We start from the raw sequence: 15501 nt of genomic DNA, 5'->3' as shown, positions 1-15501 counted from the left end.
GAGTTAACCCATGGCGAGTTGGCTGTGGCGAATTGGCTGTGGCAAGTTGCAAACCCGCGACCCACTTAGCGTTGTAGATGCCACTGCAGTGCCAAGTTGACCTTATACAGATTTCAGAGAATCACATTCTATGTGTCAAAACATTCCAAGAAAGGTTTTGGAATTGGCAAATACAGAGGCCACAAAAGGCTAAAGAGTAATGAGCGATATTACTGGAGGTGTTGAAAAGAAAAGCCTAATTTTCTTTCTTTGACAAGCCAGGCCATGACAACAGCCAAGTCCCAATTAACCCCTTATTGTGCAAACCTTGGCTAAGTCAGTAAAGCGCATCAGATTCTGCACCCAGCTAACAAGATTTAACATTGCTGTAAAGCATGACCCCAAGGGCTTTTCAACTATTTAAATTAGAACTCCTTCAGCAATGGTCAAATGAAAAACAAAAATAAAAACACATCAAAGTAACAGTGCCTTCACCCTCCCCAAGCTGCCCCCCTCTTCCCACTCTCCCTTAGCAGAATAGTCTCTTTCCCGGTGAACATTATAAAAAAAGTACTTTCCAAAAGGACCAACATGAAAAATCCCCATTATGAGCAGGCATCAGGCTTGGCTGAGTGTAGAAAAAAATGAAGGCTTCTGAGGCAGAAAGGCAGCAACCTATTGGCATGAGAGCCAGGTGCTTTTGGGAGACATCAAGGCAGCGTTCCTGCTCCAGCCACAGTAGCAACAGAGGGACACGTGCTGACTGGCTGGGAGGAGCGGGAGGCGGGACTTTTTACTTTTTGTCATTTTCTACGAAAATAATTGCAGCGTGGACTGATGGCTCAAGCAGGCCACACCTGTGGTGCTCAACACCTTATGGGCTGCCTCTTGGAGCATTCTGATGGGGCCAAGTTACTGGAATGGTGAGCTGAGCTTGGAGAAGTGGCTGTCAAACAAAGCAGTTAAGAAAGTAACTGTGATCCAAGGAGGAACGTTTCCATTGATGCCAGAGGATAGGCTGGTCCTGCGTCCCTGATCCCACTGCAGTCAGAAGCACCGTGGCTGGAGTAAGCAACTTGCCAGAGAAGAACAAGATCCCCAGCTGACGCTAAACTGTACAATCCATGAATGTAGGCAGCATGATAGCGATGTACGTCCTGGGGAGATGGCTCTGGGTCTGGAACAAGCCTACTATTTCAACATTTTTTTTAAAAAAAACTTTCCTTAGGCCAGAAAAGTGCAGTTGGCACTAGTGCTTCCCTGCAGAAGAGCAATGTACTTTTACAGCATTCTAGAAAAGTTATCTGGATGATGTATTTCTTTCCTATTCTATAATTGCTTAGTATGGCAAAACCAAGATGTCAGACTCCTATTTTCTGTGTGTGCTGGAGAGCCCAAGACTGAACTGCACCCTGGATTAAATATGCTTCACTTGCACCTTGGAAGGTGTGTTTAGATGCACGCTGCTGGGTCAGAAAAAAGCATGACCATGGCCCCTTGACACACATACATTGCAGAGGAAAGCCGGTTGTGCCCTCCAGATTCAACACAAAGGTTCTTAAGGAATGTCTGGCATACAGTAGGTCTCACACGCGTCCTCTGCACAGCCAGGTCTGCTAGACCCTCCAGCTTCAGTTTAAAAGGTGCTATTTCCCTCCCGTCCAAGGAGAAGCCCAGTGTGGTGTCCGCCAAAACTGGGCTGATCCTGGATTGTTACTCAAGTCAAAACTTACAGTTCTTGGTGGCTCCTAGTTGCAGCCATCTTCAAGCACACTGGCCCCTAGCTCCACCCCATTGTCAAATATGCAATGAAAGCATCTGCACAATAATACATGTCCACATGGTGGCTGCTGAGGCTCCCCCAGACCAATTTTGATAACGAAAAAAATATATATATTCCAGACACGCAGCACTTCCAGACTGGGCAACAAAGCATGAAAATCCCTGAAGACGTGGAGGTGGTCAAGTTTATGTTCTTTCAGTCCATTTTAGAATGATCCAAAGTGCATCTGTTCAACAAGGTCCGCCTCCTGGAACCTGGTGTTCCCCCCCCAGGGGGTTGGGGGGGCAGGTCACTTTTCATTTGGCACGACATACAGTGGGTCCAGCTCCCTGGGCCAGGCCGAGCTGACGGAGACAACATTCCTCGCTGTGGTTTGAGAGCAATCCTGGCTCCCAGACTGGCCAAGCGTGTGTGAGAGAGAGAGTCTGGTGCATGCGACATCAGATTGAGGTTTCATCGCTCCTGCTCAGTGATCAAACACAAAGCGAGACAGGACAGGGGGAACACAAACACATGAGTGTGGTCATGAGCAGGTTTGAGCAAAGCACCCCCCCTGGGGCTCATGTGTTAATGGAGGAAATTAAAAAACAGAAATCTGGGCGATTGAAGCGAGAGGTGAGAGAACAAGAAACAGAGAAGGGAGGAGAGGAGGAGGAAAGGGGGTTAGTGCAAGAGAGCTCAGGAGGAGGTTGGAACAGGATAGCACCCCCCAGTTCCCCCCCTCCCTCACAGTGCTGAATAGGTTGGCTGAGTCCCCCCAGCATCTCACAGGAACAGCTCAGTATTTCTCAGGGACTTTAAATCTGACATGCTGCTCTGGCCCTTGGGATAAGGTAACCCTGGGCTTTCCTTAAAAAGTTCCCTTTCCCACCTAAAGTCCACAAAATGGCTGCATCCTGCCATTCAGATTCTGGCAGCTACATCCAGATGCAGCTAAGGGGTTATATTTTCTCCAAGAATAGGAACCCTCCCCTCAGTGGAATAGTCAAGGATTTCTGTAACATAAACATCAGGAAGAATCTAGGGAACTGTAAATAGGTAAGACATTTTTTTTAAAGGCACAGCCTGGGAATAATAATAATAACAACAACTATGAAATATAACAAAATATCAGCCTGAAAGATCGAAAGCACCATTTCCGGCGTGGACAAGAGGCTTCACGCAGGCAGCAAGTTGTCACCCGCAAACCACCAAGGACAGGAGAGCAAGGAAAAGGCTCAGCCATACTCACTCGGAGCCAGAAGAGTCCTCATCCACTGTGCCAGTCTTTATGCTCATGGTGATAGGTGTCAGGCCATTGAGCTGCTCCTGTAGTGTCTGTCGGGGTCGTGGCATCCCACCTCCACGGCTGCCATCACTCCCTGAAGAACCATGCAAGGATACCATCCCTGAGCGGCAGCTGGACAGCTTGTTATGGATGTGCTGGATGCTGCTCTTTTCACTGATGGGTGGCAGGTATTTTTTCTTTAAAATGCCTGAGGGCAAAAGATCCAGAGTTCAAAAAAATAAATAAATTCCTTGCTACAGTCAGGGAACCAAGGCCAAAGGATCTGACTACTTGTCTTTATGGACAGAGGAGCGGGCTTGGTGATGTTCTACTTGTAAAAAACAAAAGGCAGAGCTGGGTGTCATTTTCATCTATAAACCTTAAAGGCACGCAAGATCCAATCCACTTGGTAAATTAAAACAGTCTTGAAATTAATGACTAAAGACTATCTGGTTTTATATATTTCCTTCATCATACTGTCACATCCCATGGTCTTAGGCCCATCTTAAAAGAGATCAATTTTTTTTGTCTCAATTGTAAGCTGATAACTTGGAGAATCTTCATCCCAGCGCAGTCTTTAACTTTACAAAAATTGCCCTTGCCAGATTATCTGTATAATGTATATAAATTCTTATAAATTAGTATTGTGGCGCTTTCTCACCAAAGGCTGCAAACAACCTTACTTCTGCCCAAACAGAGCTAGTTTTATTAACAGGAAAAAAATTAAGCCTAACTAACATTGCATCTTTTAATACTGTATGTTCCCAGTGCTTTCTCTAGGCCCAATCTTATTTCTAACAAAGAATGACACATAATTAGATTTGTTGATTAACGGGGTTATTAAAAGGTTATGTCCTATAAAGCAAAATTCTTCACACCTGGGAAAAATACTTATTTGCAAAACATTCTTTACATTTTTCTGTTTTCTTCCGGTCATACAGAAAGGCAAAAAATTATTTCTCTTAATTTCCACATAGACGTATTCCATATTTATCTGGTCCGAAAGGCTTCAGATGCTGAATTCACTCCTGAATATTAAGAGCAATTGCAAAATGCAACTTGGTGTTTGATGTGACCCCAAGAGGAAACTGCTAGGGAAGGGGTAGGCAACCTCGGCTCTTTTATGACTCATGGACTTCAACTCCCAGAATTCCTGAGCCAGCCAAGCTGGCTCAGGAATTCTGGAAGTTGAAGTCCATGAGTCATAAAAGAGCCGAGGTTGCCTACCCCTGTGGTAAAATAGACCAGTCGCTATTACGGTTCCCAGAATCTAACTTTTTACCTTTCTGGGGCTGAGCAGTGGGGTGAGGCAGTGAGCCCAAGATGCCCTCTCCATTCTCTCTGGCCAACTCCTCTGACAGTCCCAGCCGGTCATTCTTACCCATTGGTTCGACTCGCAGCGACTCTGAGCCAGGGTGGCCCTCGCTCTCGCTGGCAGTAGTTACAAAGTCACCCGGCCAATAAGGGTTTCCAGGTCCAGAGATGTTATCTACTGAGAAAGCAGAAGATTGTGGATTTCAATGTCCCTCTATCTGCTCTCCTGACTTTTCAACAGCTGCATTAAAGAACTTCACAAAAGCTACTGCCCAGGGAGATGCAACCGATATAAAAATACACGACCGGACCCAGAGGAAAATTATACTGAAGGAGGAGTTTTGTCCTATCTTTACTATTCTGGAGCACCATCTTAGTGAGTGAGTTCTGCAGGGTTTCTTCTCTCCCTTTGTCACATAATTACATCCTTATATCACCTCTTGTTAGCAGCTCTTTACAGCTTGAAAACATACAAGGAGAAGAGACATCAATGCCACTGTTCTGAGGATTAAGGTACATCACAGTTTTAAATCGACAGGGAAGAACTAACAATAAAGTAGTTTACATGAAGAAATAAACTTGCTCTGGTCATAACTGAGATGATATCTGTTTTATCTCAATTGACAACTTTGCAGAGTTTTAAAGCATCTGCAACTTACAGCAGCTGAACTTGATTACACACCTTACTTAAGCTTTAAAATTCCCTGAAAGTAATGGTCTCAACCACACAGTCACAGAAATTCTAGAATGATGAAGATGAGTAGAAACATCTTTGTAACCTGGGTAAAGTCTGATCTAGTGTTAGCTCCATCCCTTCCTCCTTTAGTGAGATATTCCTGGAGTAGCCCAAAACCATCTCTAGCATTACCCTTTGGAGCGCTGAGTGCTGGCAGTTTCTCATTGTTAGGATACAGTAAGTTCTCCCAGCAGGGTTCCTTGGGAAATTCTTCATCCTCTTCACTGTCTGAGGAATGGGTGGAAGCAAAGGAACCACTCTGGTCATCCTCCAGGGAGAGGTCGCTGTCTGAATCGGTATCACGTTCTGTGCCCAAAAAGTGCAGGGAGAAAGACAAATAGTAATCAGACTGTATTAATAGCACACCCATTCTTCACTCAACTGTTCTACGGTCTCAAATCATAACAAAACATATCCCCTAAGAGGACAGAAGAGGTGTCTGCTTAGGACATACCACCTGATTCTCATACCAAGTACTTAAATGGTCTCAATTGGTGATTTAAGAACCATCTACACCAGGGGTGTCAAACTGCCGGCCCATGGGCCGGATGTGTTATGCCAAAACCGTGCCTACCCCATTGCCGGCAATGGAAAAAAAGCCATGATACATTACGACACGTCATGTGACATTACGAGTTTGACACCCCTGATCTACATAAATCAGGTGATTACAGCATGTGATTAAATTGTTCTCTTGTATATTTATTTTTGTGCAAGCTCAGTTTATAACGTTCTATCTGTGTAGTGGCTACAGTGTCCACTTAGAACGGGAAAAAGCCAGGTTCAAATCTAAACCCAGAAAACCATCAGAATAGGTCAATTTGGAGTAAATGAGAGTGAAGATAATAAAATGTTCAAGTGGCATCAAATCTAACAATGCCGGGGGGTTTTCTTAGAGGCATTGTTTCTTTTTCAACTTTTGCAAAATACATGTTAAGATATTGTCCCTTGGCTCACAGTGATGAAATGTATGTTTGAATGTGAATGCTACCTGAAGTTTATTCCCAAGTCTACTACTGTATTAGAACCATTTCAATTCAACTAGGAATACAACACACATCATCACTATTAAAAACAACAACAACTGGCTCCTGACCTTTGAGTCTTTCCCCACTTGTACCTAATCATAACAAATGCATGCCTGGGGAGGAAAGGGTGAAGATTGCCATGTCTACATGATGTTACCATCACTATGTTTCCAACCCACGAGTGAAACGGACTTATGTTGTTTTTAGCTATACCAGTGTAAATGCAGTGTTTCCTTCCTTACTCTTCCACAGTGGAAAGGCAATCTCAAGTTGTACAAAATTTGTTGGCTTTGTCCCCCATGACCTTGGCAAGAAGTGACTAGTTGCATAGGCAGTAGAGGATAAGGATCAGTAATGCAGACACCAAATTCCATGTTTTGACAACACCATAATGGGTGAACAGCACTTTAATTCTGTAGGGAAAATCCTTCTGTTCTGTGTCACTCTTCGGTGGAAGAGACAGCATGTTATCACTTTTAATTCCCTGTTTTTAAGTATTAGCTACACGAAAATTTCCCTGCATCTAAGCAATGCACCAGGAATCAAGCTCAATTTGAAGGTAGCTTTACTTCTTACCCCTTTATTTATTTGTGCTCTGCCTTTTATTACTTTTTACAAATAACTCAAGGTGGTGAACATTCACCTTTCCTCTTCCTATTTTCCCCTCAACAATAGCTCTGTAAGGTGAGTTGGACTGAGAGAGAAACACTGGTCCAAGGTCACCAGCTGGTGTTCATGGATAAAGCAGGACTAGAACCCACAATCTCTTGCTTTCTAGCCTGGTGCCTTAACCTCTAGACCAAACTGGTTACACAAGGGTGATCTTATGGCTGTGGCAGCTTTTGTTTTATCAGTTTCTAAAGTCCAGGGTAATTTTTTAGTTTCCCAACAATTTGAGAGACTAACAAATAAATCAGAATTATACATCTTCTCACACAACAAATTGTCTCCTTTCTAACCTGTAGTACCCACCCCAAGCCCCCTTTCTATTTTAACTGACTAAATTCACTGAAGGGCAATGGGCTATCTGCCTTGCCTTATTTATTCCACAAGACTGTTGTGTAGATAAATACAGATTCTTTAACTATGAAGGGTGAAAATAAAAATTTCATAAGGAGTGGGATAGTGTCTATGGAAAAAAGGCAAGTATTCCTCTACAGACACAGGAAGATCCATATCACAATGGCCTGGTTCTCAATTTCTGTATGCAAACAAAGACAGTGCTCATTTTAATCTGCCTTTCTCTTTTAGAGTCAGTCAATTTTAGCACAACAAAAGAAATAGAGATTTGCTGTGCAATTCTATGAAGATATCCATGAATTCCATGGGATTTACAGAAATGCTATGTAATATACTAAGCTGCAACTTTAGGGATCTACTACATCCTCATCCCTAGCACATCTTTAACTTTGACTAGACTCTGAGAAACATGAGGAAGAGGAATTGTCAATTTCTTGTTCACATGTAATCACCATAGCTGTCCAAAAACATAGAGCATTTAAAGAAATGGAGGGGGAAAAACAAGAAAAGAACTACATGGAAATGAGAAATATTATATGTAGCTTTAAAAAGCAAATTATAGGGCTATCAACTGAAGCCAATCCATAGGCCCAGGGATGTAGACAGTTCTGCCCAGAACTTGTCCCGTTCTCTTCCTCTCACCATTGTTCTGATCCTTGTCTTCCAAAAACAAAGAACTGGGATCCGCAGGCCCAATGTGTACCTGGCTATTGTTCAAGCCAGACTCCTCCCTGTGAACAGAAAATAGAGAATTTGATAGCTGCCAAGGCTCCACAATACAGACAGCAAGACCTATACTATGGGGGAAGGGAAAGAGTTAGACCTTCTTTACATTAGCATTACCTGAGCACAAAAGGGATGTAGCTGTGCTGACTTTTGCCTGAGCGGACAGTGCTATGCAAAGAACCAGTGGAGTCCCCAAATGGTGTATGGTACAATTGTCCATCCACGTAGGTATTGTTGCAAATATAAGCCTGTTGAGGTCAGAATAATATGGGAGAGATCAATTAATAGCAGCAGAGAGGCAACAACTAACTAACTTGGTGAGTCTCTTCAATATTTTTTTTTTTGGTTCATCAATTGGACTAAGGATCTGAGTGTTTTTCATTGGCACAGCTCTCCATTCTGGACCTCATATCTTTCACTATGCCAGCTTTGTCTCATCTACTTGACCATTCATCTCTTCTATATTAGAAGTCTCTTTTCTCAGTGCTAGCATTATGTGTCTTCTCACAGGCATTCGTTCACTAGCTGTTCTTTGGAATCTGTTGCCAAAACTCATCTTTGCTATAAGAAAGCAGACCATCTTTTTCCCTGTTATATTCTGGATATAAATACTCAGCGGATGATCTGAAAGCAAGATATAGGATATTAGGCATGCCATCTGTTCCAAGAAACAGAAAATTCGGAGGTGAATCTCAGCTTTCGTGATATTACTCAGTTTTAAGTGATGTAGATGGTTGTGAAAAGATGTGGGCGCTCAGGCGATCAAGCCTGGAGATTATACATAATTTGGCTTCAGTGTCCTACATCATTTTTGGGCCTTCCATAATACTAATAGTAGGAGAATATGTATACACGTTTCCTTCATTGCCAGTGGCTTCATTGTCATTTCTTGATGCAAAATATGACTCAAAATTCTGGACTGGAGCAAAATGCCAATTCCAGGTCAAAGTTTTGTTTATTTTTCCTTTTAAGATCAGTATCAAATTCTGCAACAACATACCCATAGTTTTCTACTCAAAGGTATTGTTGGCCCTCAGTGAGAATAGGAAAGAAAGCGCCTTGAGATACTCACTGCTGTCAAGGTAGATTTGGTAGTGAGTGTAGGATCAGTGCTGTGCTTCTTTCCGCAAATAGATCTGAGAGCCTTCCTCACTTCTTTGCATAAGATGACACAGAGGAGAAAGATTAAGGGTCCCTATGGAACAGTGAGAGAATAGGCAATGAATGGCAACCTCACGGCTTCCAAGCTTCAAAATGTTTATTTGTTTCTTAGACTTATATCTTGTTCCTCCTTCAAGAGCTCAAGACAGCTTCCAGGGAGATCTCTTCACTGTATCTTCACAACAGCAATGCTGTGAAACAGGTTGCACTAAGAGAGAGAATGACTAGTCTAAAGTTATCAGGGTATTTCCATAGTAAAAGGGTTCTTGAACCTGGGTCTCCCCAGCAATTTAACCCTTGCACCACACTGGGTTTCCAAAACATTATAGTAAGGGAAAGCCAGTAGCCTAATTTGCAGACCTTGCTTTCTTTTTTCAATCCTATGTGGTCTTATTATTTTTGTCCCATATATTTCTACGCTGAGAATAACTGCTGCTTTTATTAATAAGACTCGCTCCGGTAGATGTTACCTTGGGGAAAAAACCAGTAGTTGTAAAAAATAAAAATGTCATATTTGCATGTTTTCATTATGACTGAGAGAGCAATATTTTTGGTAAAAATCATCATTTCCTAATTATTTGGTGAAACAGATCTCTGACAGAACAGTAGAGTATGAACTTGTTTGAAATCTATACAGATTCAAGTATTTGGAGCAACAGAGAGAAGTAAAATAGCTATTTCTATATATAGTAATAGAAATTAAAATCCTGTTGTTCCATAGGATTACATCTAAGAGCCAGAGTTCAAGAATATAAGAATTGATTTACTTCAAAGGTTTAAAACATGTGGTCAAAGTGCTATGTAAGTGCTGTTTATGTCTCCCAGTACACCTCTAGAATTCTTTCATCCTTTAAAAGACCCCAACCCACTAAAAAATCTACCTCTTCTTCCCCTGCTAATTGCTTGACATCAAGGTCAATAAAATCTGCATGGTTCTTGCTCCAATTGCCAACAGAGGTCAATCATACTCCAAATGCTGCATGAAATTCTAAAAAAAATCAATTTTGGCCTGATTCTTCAATTTATATTACTGTATGAAATTGAGATAAATGAGTTCTTGGAGAAAAAGGGAAAGTGGTGAAAACAAAATTGAATTGGGGGGGGGCTTCATAACAGCTCAGTATTATTGAGCAAATGTGACTGATTTGGGGAGATTCCATACCAATGTGTGCTATTGTGCTATATTACGATACCCAAATTACCTGGAAGCAGTTGAAGCCCACAAAGAGATAGTGGAAGAGGATGGCATCGCTGTTAATGGATAGCAGAGCCAGTAACCAGGTGACACTCATTATCAGCAAAGAGATGAAGCCCGACCGTAGACCGGAGCTACAGTAGAGAAAGAGTATAGTTAATGTGGTCTCTCCCACACAACAAGCCCCAAGTCTCATGGGTAAAATATTACTTATGAATAAGCTCCGGATTCTCTTGGCTGAACCTGGAGCATGGCCTCCACTAACTTTGCAATACTACTTAGCTTTGTACCTATGTAGGACAGATTCCACAATTCCAACAAAAATATTGGAAGCATTGACTATTAGTATACATCAATGCTAAGTAAGAAAATGGAAAGCAGGAGAAAGAACAACTTAGTAGGGTGAAATAAGGTGGAGACAATAATAAGGGTGATAACTCAGAGGAAAGGCACATAGTACCAAAAAGGTAGAGATCACAACCCAGGGACATGGAAGAACAGTTAAATACACATAATAGGTGTAAAGAGTAGCTGTGCATGAACAATGACAGACTCACATTGTCCCCTTCTTCTCAAAACCCTGCTGTTGAGCCGCACACGTGGCCTTGGTGGCCAGGACATAGAGGAAGACACTCATCTATGGAATGAAAGAGGGAAAAGATTAATACTAGATTTCTCTCTGGCTAATAGTGCGTCCTCCCAAACCCGGAATATTTTAAATACTGTATCAGTCCCTCTTCCTTGGCAGTGCTCTTTCCTTGGTCTTGCAAAGATCAGTTCTATTTTATAAGTCTTATAACAATTGTATGACTGGTTCGGAAACCCAGCTAACCCATCATATGAGGTTCCTGTTGAAGCAAGGGAAGAGCTGCAGTGCTTCTCAGCCTTCCATTGCATCTTCAGTCAGTTGAGCAAGAAGACTGTTTTTCAAGTTCTTCAAGGTGTTTTAGTTGGAAAAATAAAATGGCAGAACTAGGCAGTCTTGACACACTGGTTAAATAAAACTAAACCCTAATGTGAAAAGTAATAGTTGCCATGTCCATGCTAAAGAAAAAAAATCTCTTTTTCCCATGCAGTTATAATTTACACCTCACGTAATCCACAAGTAACCTTATGGAACCAGACAGCTGCCCCCATTTTGAGAAATGGGGGTTTTTTGCCTTTCCTCCCCATATTCCCTTGCTTCTCTACTCACTGCAACAGCAAAAGCAATGGGACCAGCAAAGCTCCAAATCAGGGTGTCATAGATGGAGAGCCAACAAAAGTCTGGGTTCCCATATCCTTCAGGATCCAGGCCCACAGCAAGTCCTAAGGAGAATACCACACAAAACAATCAATAAAGAGGAAACATAAGTCTTCAATCATTTCATCTACTCTACAGCACGCTGGAATCGAACTAACAGTGACAGGACATTATTAAGGTATTGGTTATCACCTTTAAAGCCCTTTATGGCATAGCTCCAGGCTTCTTGAGGAACAGTCTCATTCGGATGGGACTGGCCCACCCCGCCCGCGCCAGCACAGTGGGCATACTGAAGATCCCATCAGCCAAGGAATTTCAGCTCGTGGGATCCAGAAGAGCCTTCTCTGCCATGGTTCCTGTCCTCTTGAACATCCTACCCCCCCCCCGAGATGAGATTGGCCCCCAGCCTCATGACCTTACGTAAGAGCTTTAAGATCTGGTTCTGCCAGGTGGCTTGGGGAACCAATTGGGGACTTTCACACTGGAGTTGGCTGACTAATTAAAACCTAATCCTACCCCCCCCCCATGTATCTGGCTCGCTCCTTCACCATCTTGTGTTAATGATTTTACCCTCTTTTGTTATTTTATAATTGATTATTTTGATGTTTTTATGTTTTAACCCGCCCAGGGTCATTGGACACGAGATGGGCAGCAAATTAAATTTTGTAATAAATAAATAAAATAATTAATTTAAAAAGTCCAATACACTCCAGCCCTATGTTTAGGCTAGGCCAGTTATATCCTGCTTAAATTGATTCAGTTACCTGTTATAAGGCTAGCAGAGGAAGGAACCACTTTATTTTAATAAAATAAGCGATTTTCTTTTGAACAGAATAAGGTTCACAAAGGGCTCAGAATGTCCATGCCTGTGTACCAGATTTTATGATGTTTAGTGCAGGCCTCACCTGTGATGAATGCTGGCACACCCCATCCAACCATATAATAGAAGCGCATGGGGCCATAGTTGATGTCTCGCACTTCACTCAGCATTCGGTAAATATGCAATGCTTCTAGCAATGCCCAGGCAAAGGCACACATGTACAGAAAGTGCAACAGGATGGCAATGACAGTACAGACAAACTATCATGGAAAGAGACAAAAGAGCAGGATTAGAAACCTGTTCCAAATGTGTGCAAAACCCAAAATGTAATGGACCATTTCACTGTATATTCGGATAGGATATTTCCCTGTCTTTGATTCACATTTTCAGGAGCTGCTGCTATTAATTTAAGGCATTTTTCTTGGCATCTCAAAGGCACCCAAACAAAGGAGGATGCACAGATGCCAGAAAACTCTGTATGATTTGTTGGGGAGGAGTGGGGTATCATTAGCAACAGATAGTAATTATTGTATTGATACTTAATACTAGATGGGACAGTGACTATGAACTTGATCTTTACAGCAGAGCTCCCTGACTTTTCTCTCCCACCCATACAGATGCTTACTGGCAGATCAGCCTGGTTGATGCCCAGCAGGAAGACGAGTTCAGAAAAAAATAGTGCAATGACTAGGTTCTTGCGGATGCTTTGTTGGTTAGATCGCAGAGTTCGCAATCCCGCCAGGAAGAGGAAAGTAAGCAGGAGGCTGCCCAATGTCACAGCAATGGAGATATATGTGATCGTCTTCAGGGGTAGGATCTCACCATTCTGTGAGAAACAGACAATTTATTAATGGATACCCATGCATCTTATTATTTGGTCTCCCTAAAAGCAAGAGCAATTTGACTGTGGAATCAATTACTTCCCTTTATTAAATGTGTTCAAACAGAGGCTAAAAAGCTATTTGTCTTGAATTCCAGCAGTGAGCAGAGGGCATACATGATGGCCCAAATACCTCAGCTCTAGTAGAAGCCAAAGCCTAACTTCTGCTACCATGTTATGCTCTCTTCAAAATTCTCCCTTGCCCTATTCTCCTATCCTCAAAGTAGGGTCCTTATTTTTCTCACCTCTCTGCGGGAAATATCCATCAGCACAGCAAAGCTTGTCATATGGTTACACTGGCAGCTGACATGGGTTTCATTCCTGAAGACAACCTCACAGCCTTTAGCTGACCAGCCACCAGTCCCACTGACCCTGAAAAACAGCAGAGTCAAAGATGGAGCCGTCAGCCTGAGGAACCCCGCTCCCAATATCTATTGCTCCCTCCGTGTTCATTATACGGCAATCCCAGACATTTTGCCTGGGAAATAGATCTCACAGGATGGAGTGGTTCCAGAAAACACAAATAGGTTTGGTCCGCTCCTCAGTTTCCAACATCCGAAATTGCACAGTGATGGGTTTCTCCAGGGCACGTTGCATCAATGCGTCATTATCATGGATGCTGATGCTCACCACTGGGGTGTTGATGACAGGACGCTTGGGGACTCTGTGATGACAACAGGGCATTTATTTATTCATATATTCATCCATCCATCCATCTATCCTTCCGTTCAATTTCTATAGCTGCTCAACTCAGCCAAGTGACTCTAAGCGGCTTACAATTCTAAAATTAATTAATAATTAAAAAACATTAAAATAATAAAAACATCCACACAAAGTACAAACAGTAGCCATGATGATTAATCAACTTATAGTAAAGCCAAATGACAGGACCCTTAACACATAGATCAATAAAATATATTTACTTAAATCACTGTTTCCCTCCTGTAAAGTTGAATTCTGATTACCATCTTTCTCCCATTTAGTGTCTTCAGAATTTGACAGGTCTTCAAATAAAATAAAATCTCTTTCAAATCAAGTTTAACTCTTGGAGATTTAATGATTACATAGATATCCTTTTTCTAGCAATACTACAGACGGAGGTTTGCAATTGCTTTAGAGGATATTTTTTCAATTTTCCAATCTTGGTGTTCCTTAGTGGTCTCATTCAAGTACTAGTCAGGATATGTCCTGCTTAGTTTCTAAAACTAGGCAAAGTCAGCCAGGCAAATAACAACAGCCATTATTTGTAACAATAGCTATTGGAATTTCAACAATCTTTTCAATAAACAACATGGAAAATTGGAATAAAACGCAAACATTGTGTATCTAAACATTTCTACACCCTCTACTAATACATTTTCTGCATTGAGGCATTACCTTAGACTCCTTTTATCTGTGTCATACTGCTCTGGAAGCAGACTTGCCAAGTTGCGGTAGATGATCACACTAGCAATGGCCTGGCCCTCACTTAGATCTGGATGTCTCTTCTGCCTTGTCATAAGGGCAGGTTCTTCTTCCTCACTGGTGCCTGGCAAATGCTTGGCACTGGCCACCGAAGATTCTGAAAAGCGAACATGAAACATGGAGCCACATTTTATTTTGCTAGAGCAACAGGGTAAACAAGGTTTCACTAATATTTGTTTCCAATATTTGTAGTCTGTCTGTTTGGGAAAACAAAAAAGAACCTAAAGGGCACGAACAGGTAACATTTTTTCAGGAGATAGTGGAGATTTTCAAGAAAAGATTGGACAACAATTTGTTCAAGATGGTATAAAGCAGGGGTGTCAAACTCAATTTCATTGTGGGCCACATCAGCATTGCAGTTGCCTTCAGGGGGCCGGGTGTGTGTGGCCAGGGTGGGCGTGGCCTACTGGGTGGGCATGGCTAGAGTGCGTATGGCCTACTGGGTGGGCGTGGCCAGCTCTACATCGTTCGCATCAAGGGTGCCTATGGGGGCCTGGGCAGGAGTGGGACAGATCTGAGGGTCTCTGGAAGAAGGAGGGTCTCTGGGCCAGGGCCAAGGCAGTGGGGGCCGTTCCCTCACTGTTTCCAGGATGGCTTCGCGGGCCACATGAAACCACTTCACGGGCCGGATCCGGCCCCCGGGCCTTGTGTTTGACATGTCTGGTATAAGGTCTCTTGCCCTGGAGTTGGATGAGAAGACCTCCAAGATCCTTTCCAACCCTATGACTTTATGTCTATGTCTATGTTTTATGAACTTATGTCAGCAGATAATTAGATCACCATTAGACCACCCTGACATAAGACCACCATTTCCCTTCTAACAAGTGATTAGCAGCAGTCTGCACACTAGGACCATCCCAATTCTCCTGCTTTATCTGCTACTTG

At 42.5% G+C, this 15501-nt stretch overlaps 1 protein-coding gene across 1 annotated transcript in view; it reads right to left on the bottom strand.

The window, feature by feature from the left end:
* Nucleotides 1–2202: 2202 nt before the first annotated feature.
* CELSR2 (cadherin EGF LAG seven-pass G-type receptor 2) overlaps nt 2203–15501 on the bottom strand; it is a gene marked incomplete at both ends in the record, with an annotated part of 96402 nt that continues 83103 nt past the window's right edge. The window contains 15 exons of the mRNA XM_083357791.1: nt 2203–2224; nt 2994–3237; nt 4312–4521; nt 5212–5385; nt 7770–7858; nt 7971–8101; nt 8926–9048; nt 10217–10343; nt 10767–10846; nt 11405–11517; nt 12358–12532; nt 12898–13098; nt 13398–13524; nt 13649–13816; nt 14530–14680. Coding sequence (XP_083213917.1) covers nt 2203–2224; nt 2994–3237; nt 4312–4521; nt 5212–5385; nt 7770–7858; nt 7971–8101; nt 8926–9048; nt 10217–10343; nt 10767–10846; nt 11405–11517; nt 12358–12532; nt 12898–13098; nt 13398–13524; nt 13649–13816; nt 14530–14680 — 2135 coding nt within the window. The remainder of the gene's footprint in view (nt 2225–2993; nt 3238–4311; nt 4522–5211; nt 5386–7769; nt 7859–7970; nt 8102–8925; nt 9049–10216; nt 10344–10766; nt 10847–11404; nt 11518–12357; nt 12533–12897; nt 13099–13397; nt 13525–13648; nt 13817–14529; nt 14681–15501) is intronic.

The sequence above is a fragment of the Vipera ursinii genome, assembly GCF_947247035.1.
Source record: "Vipera ursinii genome assembly, chromosome: 3".
In the NCBI taxonomy this organism is placed as follows: domain Eukaryota; kingdom Metazoa; phylum Chordata; class Lepidosauria; order Squamata; family Viperidae; genus Vipera; species Vipera ursinii.
The sequence above is the reverse complement of the archived record's forward strand: the minus strand, read 5'-3'. Positions and strand labels throughout refer to the sequence as shown.